This window comes from Podarcis filfolensis (genome assembly GCF_964270895.1).
Source record: "Podarcis filfolensis genome assembly, chromosome: 2".
In the NCBI taxonomy this organism is placed as follows: Eukaryota; Metazoa; Chordata; class Lepidosauria; order Squamata; family Lacertidae; genus Podarcis; species Podarcis filfolensis.
Genome location: NC_139605.1, coordinates 33,355,679 through 33,369,898, shown reverse-complemented (window position 1 = coordinate 33,369,898; position 14,220 = coordinate 33,355,679). Strand labels below are relative to the sequence as shown.

Genomic DNA, 14,220 nt, shown 5'->3' with positions numbered 1-14,220 from the left:
TCCTATTTGTAACCCTGAAGAACTGCAGCCAGTCAGTGCAGACAATACAGAGCCAGGTGGAGAAAGGGCCTGACTCAGTATAATGTTCCTAACAGTTTCTGGGGAAAACAGTGGAAGAGAGCTATCATCCCAGTGTCCTGCTTGTGGGCTTCCCAGTGACATTTGTCTGTCCTTTGTGGGAACCAGAATACTAGATGAGGGAGGCCTTTGGTCTGATCCAGCAGGGCTCATGTCTTTAAGGCTTGAAACACAGATGGTTTAAACATGGGCATCATCACAGTATAATATTTTATTCATTCCTTTTTTAATGCCTTATAATAAACCGTATCTCCATCTCAGGAATAACTAGATGTGCTAACAGATGGCTATATGGATGGGGGGTGTATACAAATATATTTGTATTTTGAGTTTAATGATCTGACATGGTCATCTCTTCCTGCCTCTGTTTATGTCCCCTATCTCTTGTTAAAGTTATTTGGTGGCTGAGATCAGCCTTTAATGTATAATCTGGTAGAAGGAAGAAGTGGTAATGCAGGATACCTTCTCTGATGTTAGACATTGTTTGGAAGAACATGTAGTATTGGAAGAGGGGGCTAGCTAATTAATAATCTGCACTAGCTAGTTGGGCAAGGCACGCAGGCTAACAAGTTAGCTATCTATAAATCGGATGGTTTTTGGGCATAGTTCTGAGCTCATGCATGAACTGATGGCCAGAGGGTCGTGCAAAAACTGAAGGCTACCTGGGGGTCACTTTGCCACGTCTTGAGGGCTTCCCAGTGGCAGATTGAAGTGCTTGCTTGGTAATGTTTGCTGTTTAGAATAAAATCTTTAATCTTCTCACTCACTTGTGTTTGTATTGCTTCTGAATCTCATTTAAAGAAGCTCCTTGCATTTAGCAAGACAGGGGCACATTCAGCTTGTTGCTGCTTCCAAGTCAGACTGAAAAATCCACATAAGAGGAAAACAGGCCCCTTGGCTTTTACTGAAGGCAGGCTTGAATGATCACAGAAATAAGGCTTCATATATATATATATGGGACGAGACTGAATATTACACTTCCTAAAAATAACTGTGCAGCAGTGCTATTGCTTACAGTGATTTCCTTTCTCTGCTTAGTGAGCCGAAATTGAAGGGGTGGGAAACCATTTTTGAGCATAATAATATACATTCTTGTGTATTCAACACCAGTATCAGGGTATTTGTTCTACTGGTATGCAAGGTTGGGGCACTGATTGACACATTTCCATTCTGGGAAAGGAATGTGAGATTCAAAGAAGGCAAGAAAATGGCCAAGACAGAAGCAGAGCTCTGCCTCCAGTCCCCACTGAATGAGTTATTAGAATAATCACTAGGTATAATTTATGTTGACTTGTCTGCAACAGAGACAAGAAAAAGCAAGGGCAGTATGTGTTTCTGAAAACAGGATTGCAGAAGTGCAACAAAGAGAGCAAGATGGAATGGTGGGAAGACTCAGAAAATGTGATCAGTGGAGAATATCTGTTGAGGACAGTTAAACAAGTCAGTAAAAAAGGGCAGGGGGAAAAGTTGATGAGCAAGATGGTGAGTGGAAAGGAGAGTCATATATTGTGCCAGTTTATTGGGTAGAATTATTTCCTATTCTTTACTGAATGGCTGCACATTCTCACTTGTTTATGTTCAGAGTTGCTTTTGTTGCCTAAATAAAATAAAATACCTGGCTCATATACTTGATGCCTTCTGGTCCGGATGCATAATAAATCTCAACCCACATCCATGCTTTTATCAGCAAAGTAAAGGATATTTAAAGGAGGTAGTGATAGAGGTAACTTACTTTAGATATTATGATGGGTGTGAACTCAGTGGACTGCCTATTAGACAGTCATTTGAGATACCAAGTCACCTCTAGGGAAAAGGGCCTGGTGATAACCCCAGGCAGATTACAAAGGTATATGAGAGAGCAGCTTCTGTTAAGCGGTTAATAGTATACACAGACTGTTTCATATTTATATATATATATATTGATAGATTTTAGGTCTGATGAGGAATCTAGTCACACTGGCATTCATTTGTTATGTCCCTAATGTTTTAACCACAGGGGTTGGAAACCTGTGGTCATCCATATATTGCTGGACTCATAAGCCCCAGCGAGCATGGTCAATGTTCAGGGTTCATGGGAGTTGCATTCCAGCAACCTATGGAGGGCCATGCATTATCCTTTTATGACTAGAACAAGGTATAGAAGGGGAATAACTTATTGCTGTACAATCCAAGACCAGAAAATTGCTGGTTATACGTATGTACTGCTGATCACATGTACACAAAAGCAAGTTTCAATGAAATCATCACGTCCCATTTCTAGGTTTGGGTTCTGGATATAAATATGGTGAGTCATTCATTCCACAGTAATATATTTTGAAAGTTCATTAAGTCCCCAAAGGATTATTTCAGGAAGAGAGGCCCTGATCCAGCTCTGGCTGAGTGCAATTAGTCAAATGTGACAGCTAGTAGTGGCCTGGGAAGTCACATGTTCCATGTGCATCAAAAGGTATATCCAGCCACTTCAATCAGCATTGCAATGTTAGATAGGGAAACACACCTCCATCATCTACCTGTGTGGAATGCTGATTCCATGCACTGCTCCCTCATACCAGAATAGGGCATTAGTATTTTTGCAATGTAATTGATATATATACAGCATTACATGCTACTGGTTCTATTCTCAGAGTGTTTCTACAGCACGGCTTCTTAGGTCATCTTTGTGGAATAATGAACTATCATAAGGCAAAAAATTTGCACATAATTTGGCCCCACAGTAACAGGGTTTCTTAGATGCTTCCACTTGCTGCAGCTCTTCTTGATCTTTCTCAGGCGAGGAATTATGGTATCTACCTGAATAATCATATGAAAGTTCTTCATTGGCACAAATATCACGGTTGGCAAAAAGTGCCAATTTAGGTACCATTGAGTCTACTCGGACAGGGACCATAAAGAGGTTTGGTTCACAGGAATGGTTCAGGAACCTACCAACGTTACCAATGTAAGTGGGATCCACAAACGTCTCCATTATCTGTCCATCGCAGAAGTGTTCTCTTACTGCTATAATGTAATTTGAATCGCTTGATGTCTGCGATTGTATCCTTCTACATGCTTCTCCGAAGTTGAGTATTTCCCCAGCGTATTCACAAACGAATCTTCCTTTGGGTATAAACTCCAGATTGCGGAGTCCCCATCCTTTCTTGGCAGTCTTGAAGACTTCAAGCCGGAATTGCAAGCCCCTTTGAATCACCCTGTTTTGGCACAACTCTCCACAGTGGCACATAGTGTTGCATTCAAAAACAGGCTTCGAAAAATCTAGTTCATTTCCTTCACAGCTAATGCACTGATTGTTATAGTTTTCCCCATAATGAAGGCAGGAACACGTGGAGGCAAGACAGGAAGAGGAGTGACAGCTGCAGCCATTAAGGGAGACTTCAGATGGGTCTGGTCCTCCTTCCTCTCCAGCTACATGATCTGGGCTGTACTGCAAAAGAAAACGGATCATTGTGTAGTGTCTTCTACATTAAAAAAAACAAATCAGCCATAGTATATGATACAAATAGTGCATACTCCTGTACTCCTGTACTACTACTGAGAAGAAAGCACCACTGAGCTCAACAGGACTTACTTTTGGGTAAATACATATACAGCTGAATTCTCCATTCAAGGTTGTCAGTATGTTTGCTGAAATACACATCAACATATGAAATGTAAACATCCTGATGTTTACAAGCATACACAACTAAATGCTTTTCTGCATTTGCGTTTTTGATTTTGCCTTGCTCCCTAGAGGATATCTGCAGAGATCTATTTTTACAACGCAGGTGCTAGTCCACATGGAATGGCTGAGGATGCACTAATAATTTAATTCCCTTAAAGTAGCTCATTAGCCAAAGCAAGGATAAAATTATACTGCCAAGCCCATACAAATCTCATGCTTCTAATTTTATCTGAAGGGACCATGATTCAGCGTGTTTGGGATGGCAAATGGATCCTTTAAGAACATTAGTAGAATGTGAAATAAAGTTTGCTTTATTGCATGACAGAATACAGAAAGGAGATGGTTGAAGTACATGCTGATTTATCACAGCTTCGCTAGTTTCATTTCCCAGAAGGTGGAAGAAGCAACAAGGGGATAATCTAGCTTGGACCTGGTGCTCACCAACAGGGAGGAGTTGATTGACAAAGTGTAAGTACTGGGAACTTTGGGAGGAAGTGATCATATCCTATTAGGTTCATTTTCAGAGACAAAGGAAAGCTGAGTGTAGTTTGGGTAGCTAATGCCACAGAAGACAGAATCGGGATTCACTATGACCTTAACAGTTCAGAGAACTGGGCCATCGTTTCCCCATCCCTGAAATAGATGGCACATATTCTGGAAGGGATTGTGTTGATGTTGAAAAGTAAAATATTTCCGTAATCCAAATTTAAATTTGTAATGATTTTTCACTACAAATTGACTGGGAGGAATAAATTTCTGATGTATCATGTCTATTCCAAAATTTAAGATTATGTAATTTCAAACTATATTTCAATGAGAAAACATTTCAAAAGTTCACCCACTTTTTGTAGCATCTCATGTTGACGACTGATGTAAGAATACTTTTATTTGGTACACAGTGTACACACGTATTGGAAAAACATGTCATTGCAACCCTTTTTAAATCAATTTATAATAAGGTCTGCATTCATACAAACAACACATCTAATATTAACAAACTTTAAAATCAAACAGCAACAGGAAATCTAAACATTTGCCTGTGAATTACGTTTTCAAAGAACACTAATAATTTAAGCAATAAGATGGAACGGTTTTGCCAAAGATAAGAGTGACATCTCATGGATGTAGCTGCTAGTGCAGGGTCATTTAGCACTCACTGGAGGAAGCAAAGGAAACCTGCCTGCTTTTCCACGTAATGATGGGCTGGTGTCTGGAAGGGTTCCAGTGGCTTTAGCATCTGCACAAGAGCTGGAAATTGAACTGGAGGTAATAGCAGTGCAAATACCTTCAACTTTTGAACTCCTGCCTTAACAGGAGGATTAAAGTGATAGGAGACCTGCCAGAAGACTTCTATACTTTCAAAAGACAGGGGAGATTGCAATACAGTGGTACCTCAGGTTAAGAACTTAATTCGTTCCGGAGGTCCGTTCTTAACCTAAAACTGATCTTAACCTGAGGTACCACTTTAGCTAATGGGGCCTCCTGCTGCCGCCGCGCCACCACTGCGCAATCTCTGTTCTCATCCTGAAGCAAAGTTCTTAACCCGAGGTACTATTTCTGGGTTAGCGAAGTCTGTAACCTGAAGTGTCTGTAACCCGAGGTACCACTGTACCAAAGTGAATTAAACGTACATCACTCAGCCCTACTTAGAATCACAGAATGGCAGAGTTGGAAGGGACTACGAAGGTCAAGTCCAACTCTCTGCTATGCAGGAATCTTTCTAACTGGGACCAACTGGATAGCTCAGTTAAGAGTGTGGTGTTGATAACACCAAGGTTGCAGGTTCTATTCCCATATGGGACAGCTGCATCTTCCTGCATTGCAGGTGGTTGAGCTAGATGATTCTCAGGGTCCCTTCCAACTTTACCATTCTATGATTCTATAAGTTAATATGTTTAGGACTAAGGTGGAATAGTATTCCAAGTAAAACAAATTTTGACTTCACACTTGACATTAGAGAGGCCACAGGAAGTGGACACCTTGCTGAAAGAAGGTCTGGGTCTGCTCGGGGCCTGAGTGGAAAGCCAAGCAGTGCCCTCCCCCCCCCCCCACAAATATACACTGCCTTGAGTTCCATGGTGAAAGAAAAGCAAGTTATAAATGTGCTACCTAAATATATGTGTGGTGAAGTAGTTCGAGCACTTGACTAGGACTTGGAAGATCAAGGTTCAAAGCCCTGCTCACCTGCAAAGTTCCCTGGGTGATCTCTCTGTCTCTGCCTAACTCACTTTGCAGGTTATAGGTAGTAGCCGTGTTGGTCTGCCATAGTCGAAACAAACAAACAAAAAATTCCTTCCAGTAGCACCTTAGAGACCAACTAAGTTTGTTATTGGTACGAGCTTTCGTGTGCATGCACACTTCTGTTTCAGTGTATCTGAAGAAGTGTGCATGCACACGAAAGCTCATACCAATAACAAACTTAGTTGGTCTCTAAGGTGCTACTGGAAGGAATTATTATTATTATTTTGTTTCACGTTGCAAGGTTGTTGTGGGGGATTAAATGGGGAGGGTGGGTAGGAGAGCACAAGAGCCACGTGTGCCACCTGGTGCTCCTTTGGAGCTGGGGGAAAAGAGGGCATGCAAATGCAATAAACCGATTAAATGAAATTGCACGGAACTATTCTTGCAGCGATGGGTGATATATTACGTGGACTTCAGTCCCAAACATTGCAGGTACAACACCCGTACATGCGCAGCCCATTCCTATGCAACACTTCCGAGTACATCTGTGTAAGTGAATAATAATAATCAGTGCTTTTTTCGGGGGGGGAGCATACTCCTAAACATTTTTTTTAGAAAAAAAGCACTAATAATAATAATAATAATAATAATAATAATATACAACCCCCCTTTTCTCCAAAGGAACTCAGTGTGGCATACACAGCTCGGCCACCCTCATCCTTTAATCCCCTGTGAACTGTCTCCCCGAAGGAACAGCAGTTAGAAGGACCAGCGGTTCTCCACCTCTGTATTGAGAGACCTGTGGAAATTCTCCTTACCAGACGTAAGTGGCAGACCCGGAAAGAACTACAATTCCCAGCGACCTTTGCGAGAGAGAGACACGGCCGCCGTCCCCCACCAGCTTTCGCACAGCTGCTGAAACTGGCTTCGCCCTCTCGGTCCCCCGCCCTTCCGTTTCAACGGCCGCCCTCTCACCTGGAACGCTGGCGGCGCCTCCAGCCGCGGCCACACAGCCACGGGGAAGTTCTCCAGCCCTCCACTAACGTCCATGCTTCGCCTCTGAGGGTCAACCCGAAGAGCCAATACGGCCGGGGCTTTTTTTTTTTTTTAAAAAAACCCTACTCTTTTCCCCGCCCTGCTCTCTTAGGATTGGTCAGCTCTGCGCAAGGCTTCGTTCAATGAAAGGCCAAACCACCAATGAACGACAAGCTGGAGATGGACGCCGGAAGCGTCGCTGGAAGAAAGAGTCAAAGACTTGAGTTGAGAGTCGCGCATGGAATATCGCTTGCGGGCTAAGTTGCAGGAAGGCATTCTACTTAGTTATTTTGTAAAATGTGCACACCGCTTGATTGTAAAACAAAACAAAAACAAACGCTCAAAGCGGGTTTGCAAAAGATAAAACGATAAAAGAACATTAAAAAGTCATAGCTGTATTTTAAAACATTACAAAGTAGCAATAAAACTGCTGTCACATTTGCTAAGCAGGGTTGATTTCAAATTGGATGGGTGACTGCGTGTTGAGATGCCTGCACTGCAGGGGGCTGGACTAATGACCCTCGGGACCCCTTTTCAATTCTACATTTCTGTGATTCTACAATTAAAATTACATTGCCTTTCTAAGAATGTTTTCTGCAGGTGCTGAGAAGAGTACAGTGAAGGCATTTGAGAGCTTTTGTTGTTGTTGTTGTTTAGTCGTTTAGTCGTGTCCGACTCTTCGTGACCCCATGGACCAGAGCAAGCCAGGCACTTCTGTCTTCCACTGCCTCCCGCAGTTTGGTCAGACTCATGTTTGTAGTTTCGAAGACACTGTCCAACCATCTCATCCTCTGTCGTCCCCTTCTCCTTCTGCCCTCCATCTTTCCCAACATCAGGGTCTTTTTCAGGGAGTCTTCTCTTCTCATGAGGTGGCCAAAGTAGAAAACTCTGCGTGTGTGTAGGAAAACACCATACTTTTTAAGCATAGCAGCAAACCAAAAGAACCCAACCAACCAAAAGAAAAGGTGTTTTTAAACAAGCAAACAAATTTTAAAGTGGAGGAATAAGGCATCTTCAGAAAAGTCTGCTAACCACTTGGGTCTGCATGTTTTGAACTTAGGCTGGGAGGAGAGAACAAGGTCACATTTTTCCTGTGGTGCAAATTGAGAGGCCGTGTGTAGGATTTGTGGTGGTCGTTTTTGTGTGTGTGTGGGAAAAACAAAGCAGCCACAGCCAAACCTTGTAAACTTACTGGATTACTTACTTGGCTATATTAGGGCTATTGTGGCAGCAAAGCATCCAGACGAAGCTCCAAGCTATGTACCCATTCCTTCAAAGGGAGTATAACCCCATCAAGAGCAAGCAACCTCCCATCCGATCTGGGGTACCATGGGCCTGGAGAGCATTCCCCAAGCATCACCCTCTGGAAACTACCATACAAATTTTGTAGTGAGCCTAAACAAAAAAAGTGTGCTGGCTGGTTTAAATCTAAATTAAAGATAAAGAAATATGAGAAGGCAGAGGGGGGGGCCTTGAAAGGAGCACCTAGACAGCAGACTGAACAGGCGCACGGGCTGCCTACTCAAAGTCTTCTACACTATGGCAATATACATTGTATTTCTATTAAAATTATAGCAATTATTTTTTAACTTTGCATCTATATATATTAGCATGTTTTGGTGTGAAAATACTTGCCTTTTTTTGGTGATGTATCAAATTCCTTCCTTCCGGCAATGGTGAGTGGTTACTCACCTGTACAGGCGATAGAGACTGCATAGACCATGAAAAGATGTTGGAGAAGACAAGAGGGGGAGGAATGACAGGAAATAATTGTTTTACTAGTTTTTGATGCCTCAGCTATTACAATTAGGTTTCAAAGTTTCATTTTCTTGCTCCCAGCACAGCTAGATGTGTGTTCTCTCTAACAGCTAAATTAATGCAGAACATTAATTCAGTTGCAAAGCCAATCCCAGTCAACCCTTTAGCTCCATTAATTATTTTCTAGCTCACAAAGTATCTGAAAGTATACTTAATAGCTGCTCATTTTATAAACTTCTGTGTAGTCCCTCTGCTGTGAAATGTTGCAGAGCCATTGGGCTGTCAGCGTGCCCCTCTTTTGAAAGGCCAAGCTCATTATCTGTAGGTCACAGCTGGCTTCTCCTGATCTGAGAAGCAAAAAGGAAGTCAAAGATCACTTCCAAGGCATTCACTAGCATTAGGGCTTTCCTGCTGTTTACTAATGAGACGGGCAGCCCTAATGAACAAAACTAGAGCTGGAACAACAATCAAATTAATGGAATATAGCAAAGTCAAATAAGTCAGTATGTCACTTGACTTTTCTTTGTCCAAAGGCAAAAGCAATGATAGTTAGGGTAACCACTCCCAACTAGCCCCTAAACCAACTAGGTGTCCCCATTGCAGCCCAAGACTATTGGTTGCCTCATTTTGCTTAAAGCAAACACTCACAACACAACAGTCTTAACACTTGATGGAGAAGAATGTCTGCCTCTTGTGAGAAACTCGTCCCAGTTGTAACTGAGGGCAATCATATCAGATTATCTATGCAATTTATAATTCAGTTTGGCTTATGTAAGCAGCAGAAGACCATTGTTGTAGATCACGTTAGAGGACTCTGCAGCTGAAAAAGCATCCAAAAGTAATTCTAGTGTTGTCTGGTCCAATAATATAGCATTGTTATGGGGAAATAATTGGCACTGGGGGTTATTTCAGGGTTTGTTCCCTTTGCTTCATTTTTGATGGTGCATTGCTGGTGGCAAGTAGTCATTTCAACTTGAGGGTCTGCCTAGGAGAAAGACAGGTGTGCATGCCAAGGCCCAATGGAGGCATCATTTTCCAAGATGGGTTGTAGTTTCTTGAGAATACATTGGAGAAATTTCAGGTGAGAACTGCAGATAGTATGGTGAGTTTTTTTTGTTACTTTCCCTGAGGGTTCTTCCCCAAGGCCACAGTTTCGTTTTTGTGAATCCATTCATTCACATTGCTTAATAGACACTGAATATTTAAGAATGTCTGACATAAGATAGAATCCCTGCCCAAGAAATTGGAGCAAACACATTGCATAATGAAGTTTAGCTGAAAGACTGGGCAGTCTGCTCTGGAGGAAAGCTGGAATCACATAGGCCTATGTGGAGAAATCATTTTTACAAAAATTATATTTCCTGTGGTAAGGATTTTGCTTCAATGAAAGCAATATGGCTAACTGGACCGAACAATATCCCCCTCACATATGCAAACAAACCTCACTGTAGCCAACTAAAGACAACTAACCAAGCACTCTCCCCCCATCCCTCTCACTGTCAAGGAAGTGTAATAAGTGACTAGAAAGAGAACCTACTCAGTTGACGCAGACACAAAACCCCACACATACACCATATAAAAGAATATGTTTCACTACCCCACTCCTTCTCCCCACTCTCTTCTTCCCCCAAATGTTGTGTTTTTCTCAACTGGATTTCCTTCTTTTAACATAACACTCAACAACCTTGAATTCTGCAAGTTGCTATTTCCATAGTAACAGTATATCTCGAATTTTCACTGTAATACCAGCGAAGCATTTACTACTGTACTTAGAATGGTTCAGTAGTCCAGACAAGTCTGACTAATGGGAGATGCATGAATTATTGAAATTCACTGTTGTTGGTTTTTTTTGGGGGGGGAGTGAAAATCCTGTGTAACATCACAAAAGTAGTCCATAACACCAGGCTTAAAAAAAACCCTAAGCTTAGTGGTTTCTCAATCATAAATAAGCGTAATTTCTTAATTGTATTTAAACATTAAGAATTATTAGGGAAATCTTAGACATGTCTGTTCAGAAGTAAATCCAATCGAGGTATATAGGACTTACACCTTTAATCACAACAATAGCAAGAATGCAAAAACAATCCCATCAAATCCAATCAAAGTCAAGTCCTTCTTCTATATTTTGTCCAGTTATCTAATTTCTTTGAATACTACTTCCCAGATTGTGGCCACCTTATCACAGGTCCACCACATGTGATACAAACCAAACATCACACACCTCCTCCAACAAACTATTCTCTAATAAATAATCTAATCTCATTATGGACACCAGATTTTCCAAGGCTGTTAGGGAGAAACCCTTTAGGGGCTCCCTGAATGACTCTTCTTCCTCACTGTCAGGTGAATAAGATAAATGTGGAGAGTACAAGCAAGTCTAAGAGCCTTGATACCAGCCTTGCTGGACCTCTTCTGGGTTATTCTAGTATTAGATAAAGTTCACGACAAAGAAGTAGATAACTAATTTTGTCTGGAAATTTTAAGCACAACCTATAGATCTATAGGTCTGTGTACTCCTAATGCACTGTTCTAGAGCTGACGTTCTGTGTCCTGGTGTCTCATTTTTGTAGAAACTGCCAGTTATGCTTTTCAGTTTTTAATTTATTTGCCTTATGTGAAATGATAACATTTCTCTTGGGCTGATGTTGAATATTATCTTGTTATCAGCCCTTCATGCAGGACTAAATAAATAAATAAAATGCTTGCCTGCCTTCTCCCCCACTCCCATATCAGCTCTGATTGATTTGTTTCTTTGTTTAGTGATGAATGTGGTACATTATATCAGACTGCTGTAGGAGATCTACAAGATACAGTATCTGATTTCCAAATTCCTTAGCTGATTAGACCCAACTGAAGAAAGTGAAGTAAGTTATGGATAGATAGCGTCTTATAGCTCCATGCTAATTTCGGCAGGACCGTAATACATATTTTTAATAGTACGGTTTAGCAAAATTAGCAAGTTACAAGTTAAGCTATTAGGAAGAAGTGGCTTGTAAAAGACACCCACCAAAGGGACGTTTCTGGAATGAAACCAGATGTTATGCTTGGCAGCGTAGTTTGCTTGTATACTGTACAGTGGTACCTCGGGTTACATACGCTTCAGGTTACAGACTCCGCTAACCCAGAAATAGTGCTTCAGGTTAAGAACTTTGCTTCAGGATGAGAACAGAAATCGTGCTCTGGTGGCGCGGCGGCAGCAGGAGGCCCCATTAGCTAAAGTGGTTCTTCAGGTTAAGAACAGTTTCAGGTTAAGAACGGACCTCTGGAACGAATTAAGTGCTTAACCCAAGGTACTACTGTACTATATGTTTAATACTATCATAGAAAAGGAAAAGCTTATTAAAACACATTCATTTTAACAGATTTTAATATTGCATTTTTAAATTATTACAACCTGCCATGGGATCTCACAATGAAGGGTAGGTAAGAAATCTAATAACAATAATACCAGTAGTGAATGTTGGATGGGGTGGTGGCATCCAGCTGGCCTCCCCACAGCGTAGTCGCTGCTATTTATGGGGAGGGAGGGTGGGAGGAGCAACAGGGAGAACAGTGCTGTGCAAACACACTGGCAGGAGTGCCAGGAAGTCATAGAACCATAGAATTGCAGAGTTGGGGGAGTTTCCGGAGGGTCATCTAGTCCAATCCCCTGCAATGCAGGAATCTCAACTAAACCGTCCATGACAGATGGCCATCCAACTTCCGCTTAAAAACCTCCAAGGAAGGAGAGTGCACCACCTTCTGAGGGAGTTTGTTCCACTGTCAAACAGCTTTTACCATCATTACTTTTTCCATGACATTTAATTGGAATTTCCATTCTTGTAACTTGAAGCCATTGCTTTGGGTCCTACCCCTCCCCGCCCCCAAGAGCATCTGTTACATCTTCCAGGTAACAGCTCTTAATATATTTGAAGATAGCTATTGTATCTCCTCTCAGTCTCCTCTTTTCCAGGCCAAGCTCCTTCAACCATTCCTTGTAAGGTTTGGTTTCCAGATCCTTTATCATCTTACCCTCCTTTGCACAAGTTCCAGCTTGTCAATATACTTCTTAAATTGTGGCTCCCAGTACTCCAGGTGGGTTCTGACCAAAGCAGAATAGAATGGGACTGTGACTTTCCTTGATCTGAATACTAGACTTCTGATGATGCAGCCTGGAATAGCATTCACTTTTTTTTTGCTGCTGCATCACTCTGTTGGTTCATGTTAAATTTGTGGTCCACTAAGACCTCTGGATCCTTTTCACAAGTATAACTGTGTCCCTCATCTTATATTTGTGCACCAGGTTCTTCCTGCCTAAGTGCAGAACCTTACATTTGTCCATTTGAAAGTCATGTTGTTAGTTTTTGCCCATCTCTGAAGGTAATCTTGAATCCCACTTCTGTCTTCTGCGGCATTAGCTACCCCTCCCAGTTTAGTGTCATCTGCAAATTTGCTGAGCATTCCCTCAATTCCCTCATCCAAGTCATTTATAATGGCTTGAACAAGAATGGGCCAAGGACATGTCACTGTTTACCGGGACAACGAGGAACCATTAGTGACCACTCTAAGGTGAAGTAAACATTGCTACTCCACTCTGTCACCTAGTAGAAAATGGATAATTTGCAACTCATTAAAATTCTGGTTACAATAGCAAGCTTTTCAGCTTCACAAACTGATTTAGGGCATTGCTACAGTATACAATTCATGAACACTCTCTTTTAAAAACCTTTTAAGAGTGAAATTGATAAGCTAGTGATTGTCTATCTGATCATTTTCAGTACTCTACTGAGGGTATAGGGTCAGGACTGTGGAGCCATAAGGTTTCTTTTTGTTTTGTTCCCTCCCCCCCAAAGGAAAGTTTACCCTTCCTTGCACCTGTTACACCAATACAGTGGTAAATGTAGCATTGCTGGACAGGTCTGCTGCTAATATGGTGGCAGCTTGTTAAAAATATTTGTTCGTACACAGCTTTCGTTTTCTGTAATCCCATTCATCTCCATGTTTGTCATCAGCTTTTGTAGGTAATGGCCATTTTAATCATCTCCTTTATCCATCCCTATAGTTCTCATTTTTACATCTGTGCCAAGCAGAAGTTCAATTTCTTCCAGTCCAAAGGCCTCTAGCACTGCAGTATCAGCAAAATAAAAAGAAACCATAATAAACCTCCCAACCTCTCTTGCTATCTAAACACTTGACCAAGAGATGGCAGTAAAGCCATGTTCGTTACAAGAAACTGATTAACTTCCTGGATGGTTCACAACCACCTCCTTTGACTGCTTCATTCTTGGCATGGCTCTTCCAAGATCAAGTTAGTTATGTTTTGCCAACATTCTTTTGCAATATTTTGCCTGTTGTCACAAAATTATGGCTTCTTTTCTTTTCCCACACCTTACCATTTCTTAGCTCATTTGCCTCCTCTTCCTTATTATTTGTTTCTCTTTTGTTCTACTAATGAAAATCTGAAATACCCTGCTGTTTCATTTGAGCCAAGGCGTATCAGAACACCACAGAACATACTTGCAAATAAATAA

General features: G+C 41.5%; 1 protein-coding gene and 1 long non-coding RNA gene across 2 annotated transcripts; one reads left to right on the top strand and one right to left on the bottom strand.

Annotated features, from left to right (window-relative positions):
• Positions 1 to 274: 274 nt before the first annotated feature.
• On the bottom strand, positions 275 to 7,043 carry LOC310757159 (histone-lysine N-methyltransferase SETMAR). Its single transcript, XM_083602380.1, has 2 exons — positions 6,893 to 7,043; positions 275 to 3,499 (listed from the first exon to the last, which is right to left on the bottom strand). Exons 1-2 carry the CDS (start codon positions 6,965 to 6,967, stop codon positions 2,699 to 2,701), a joined length of 876 nt encoding a protein of 291 aa, XP_083458506.1. The 5' UTR covers positions 6,968 to 7,043; the 3' UTR covers positions 275 to 2,698.
• Positions 4,085 to 8,154, top strand: LOC310757389. Its single transcript, XR_014545141.1, has 4 exons — positions 4,085 to 4,204; positions 6,599 to 6,740; positions 7,065 to 7,594; positions 7,835 to 8,154. It is a non-coding gene; the product is annotated as an uncharacterized lncRNA (long non-coding RNA).
• Positions 8,155 to 14,220: the final 6,066 nt, after the last annotated feature.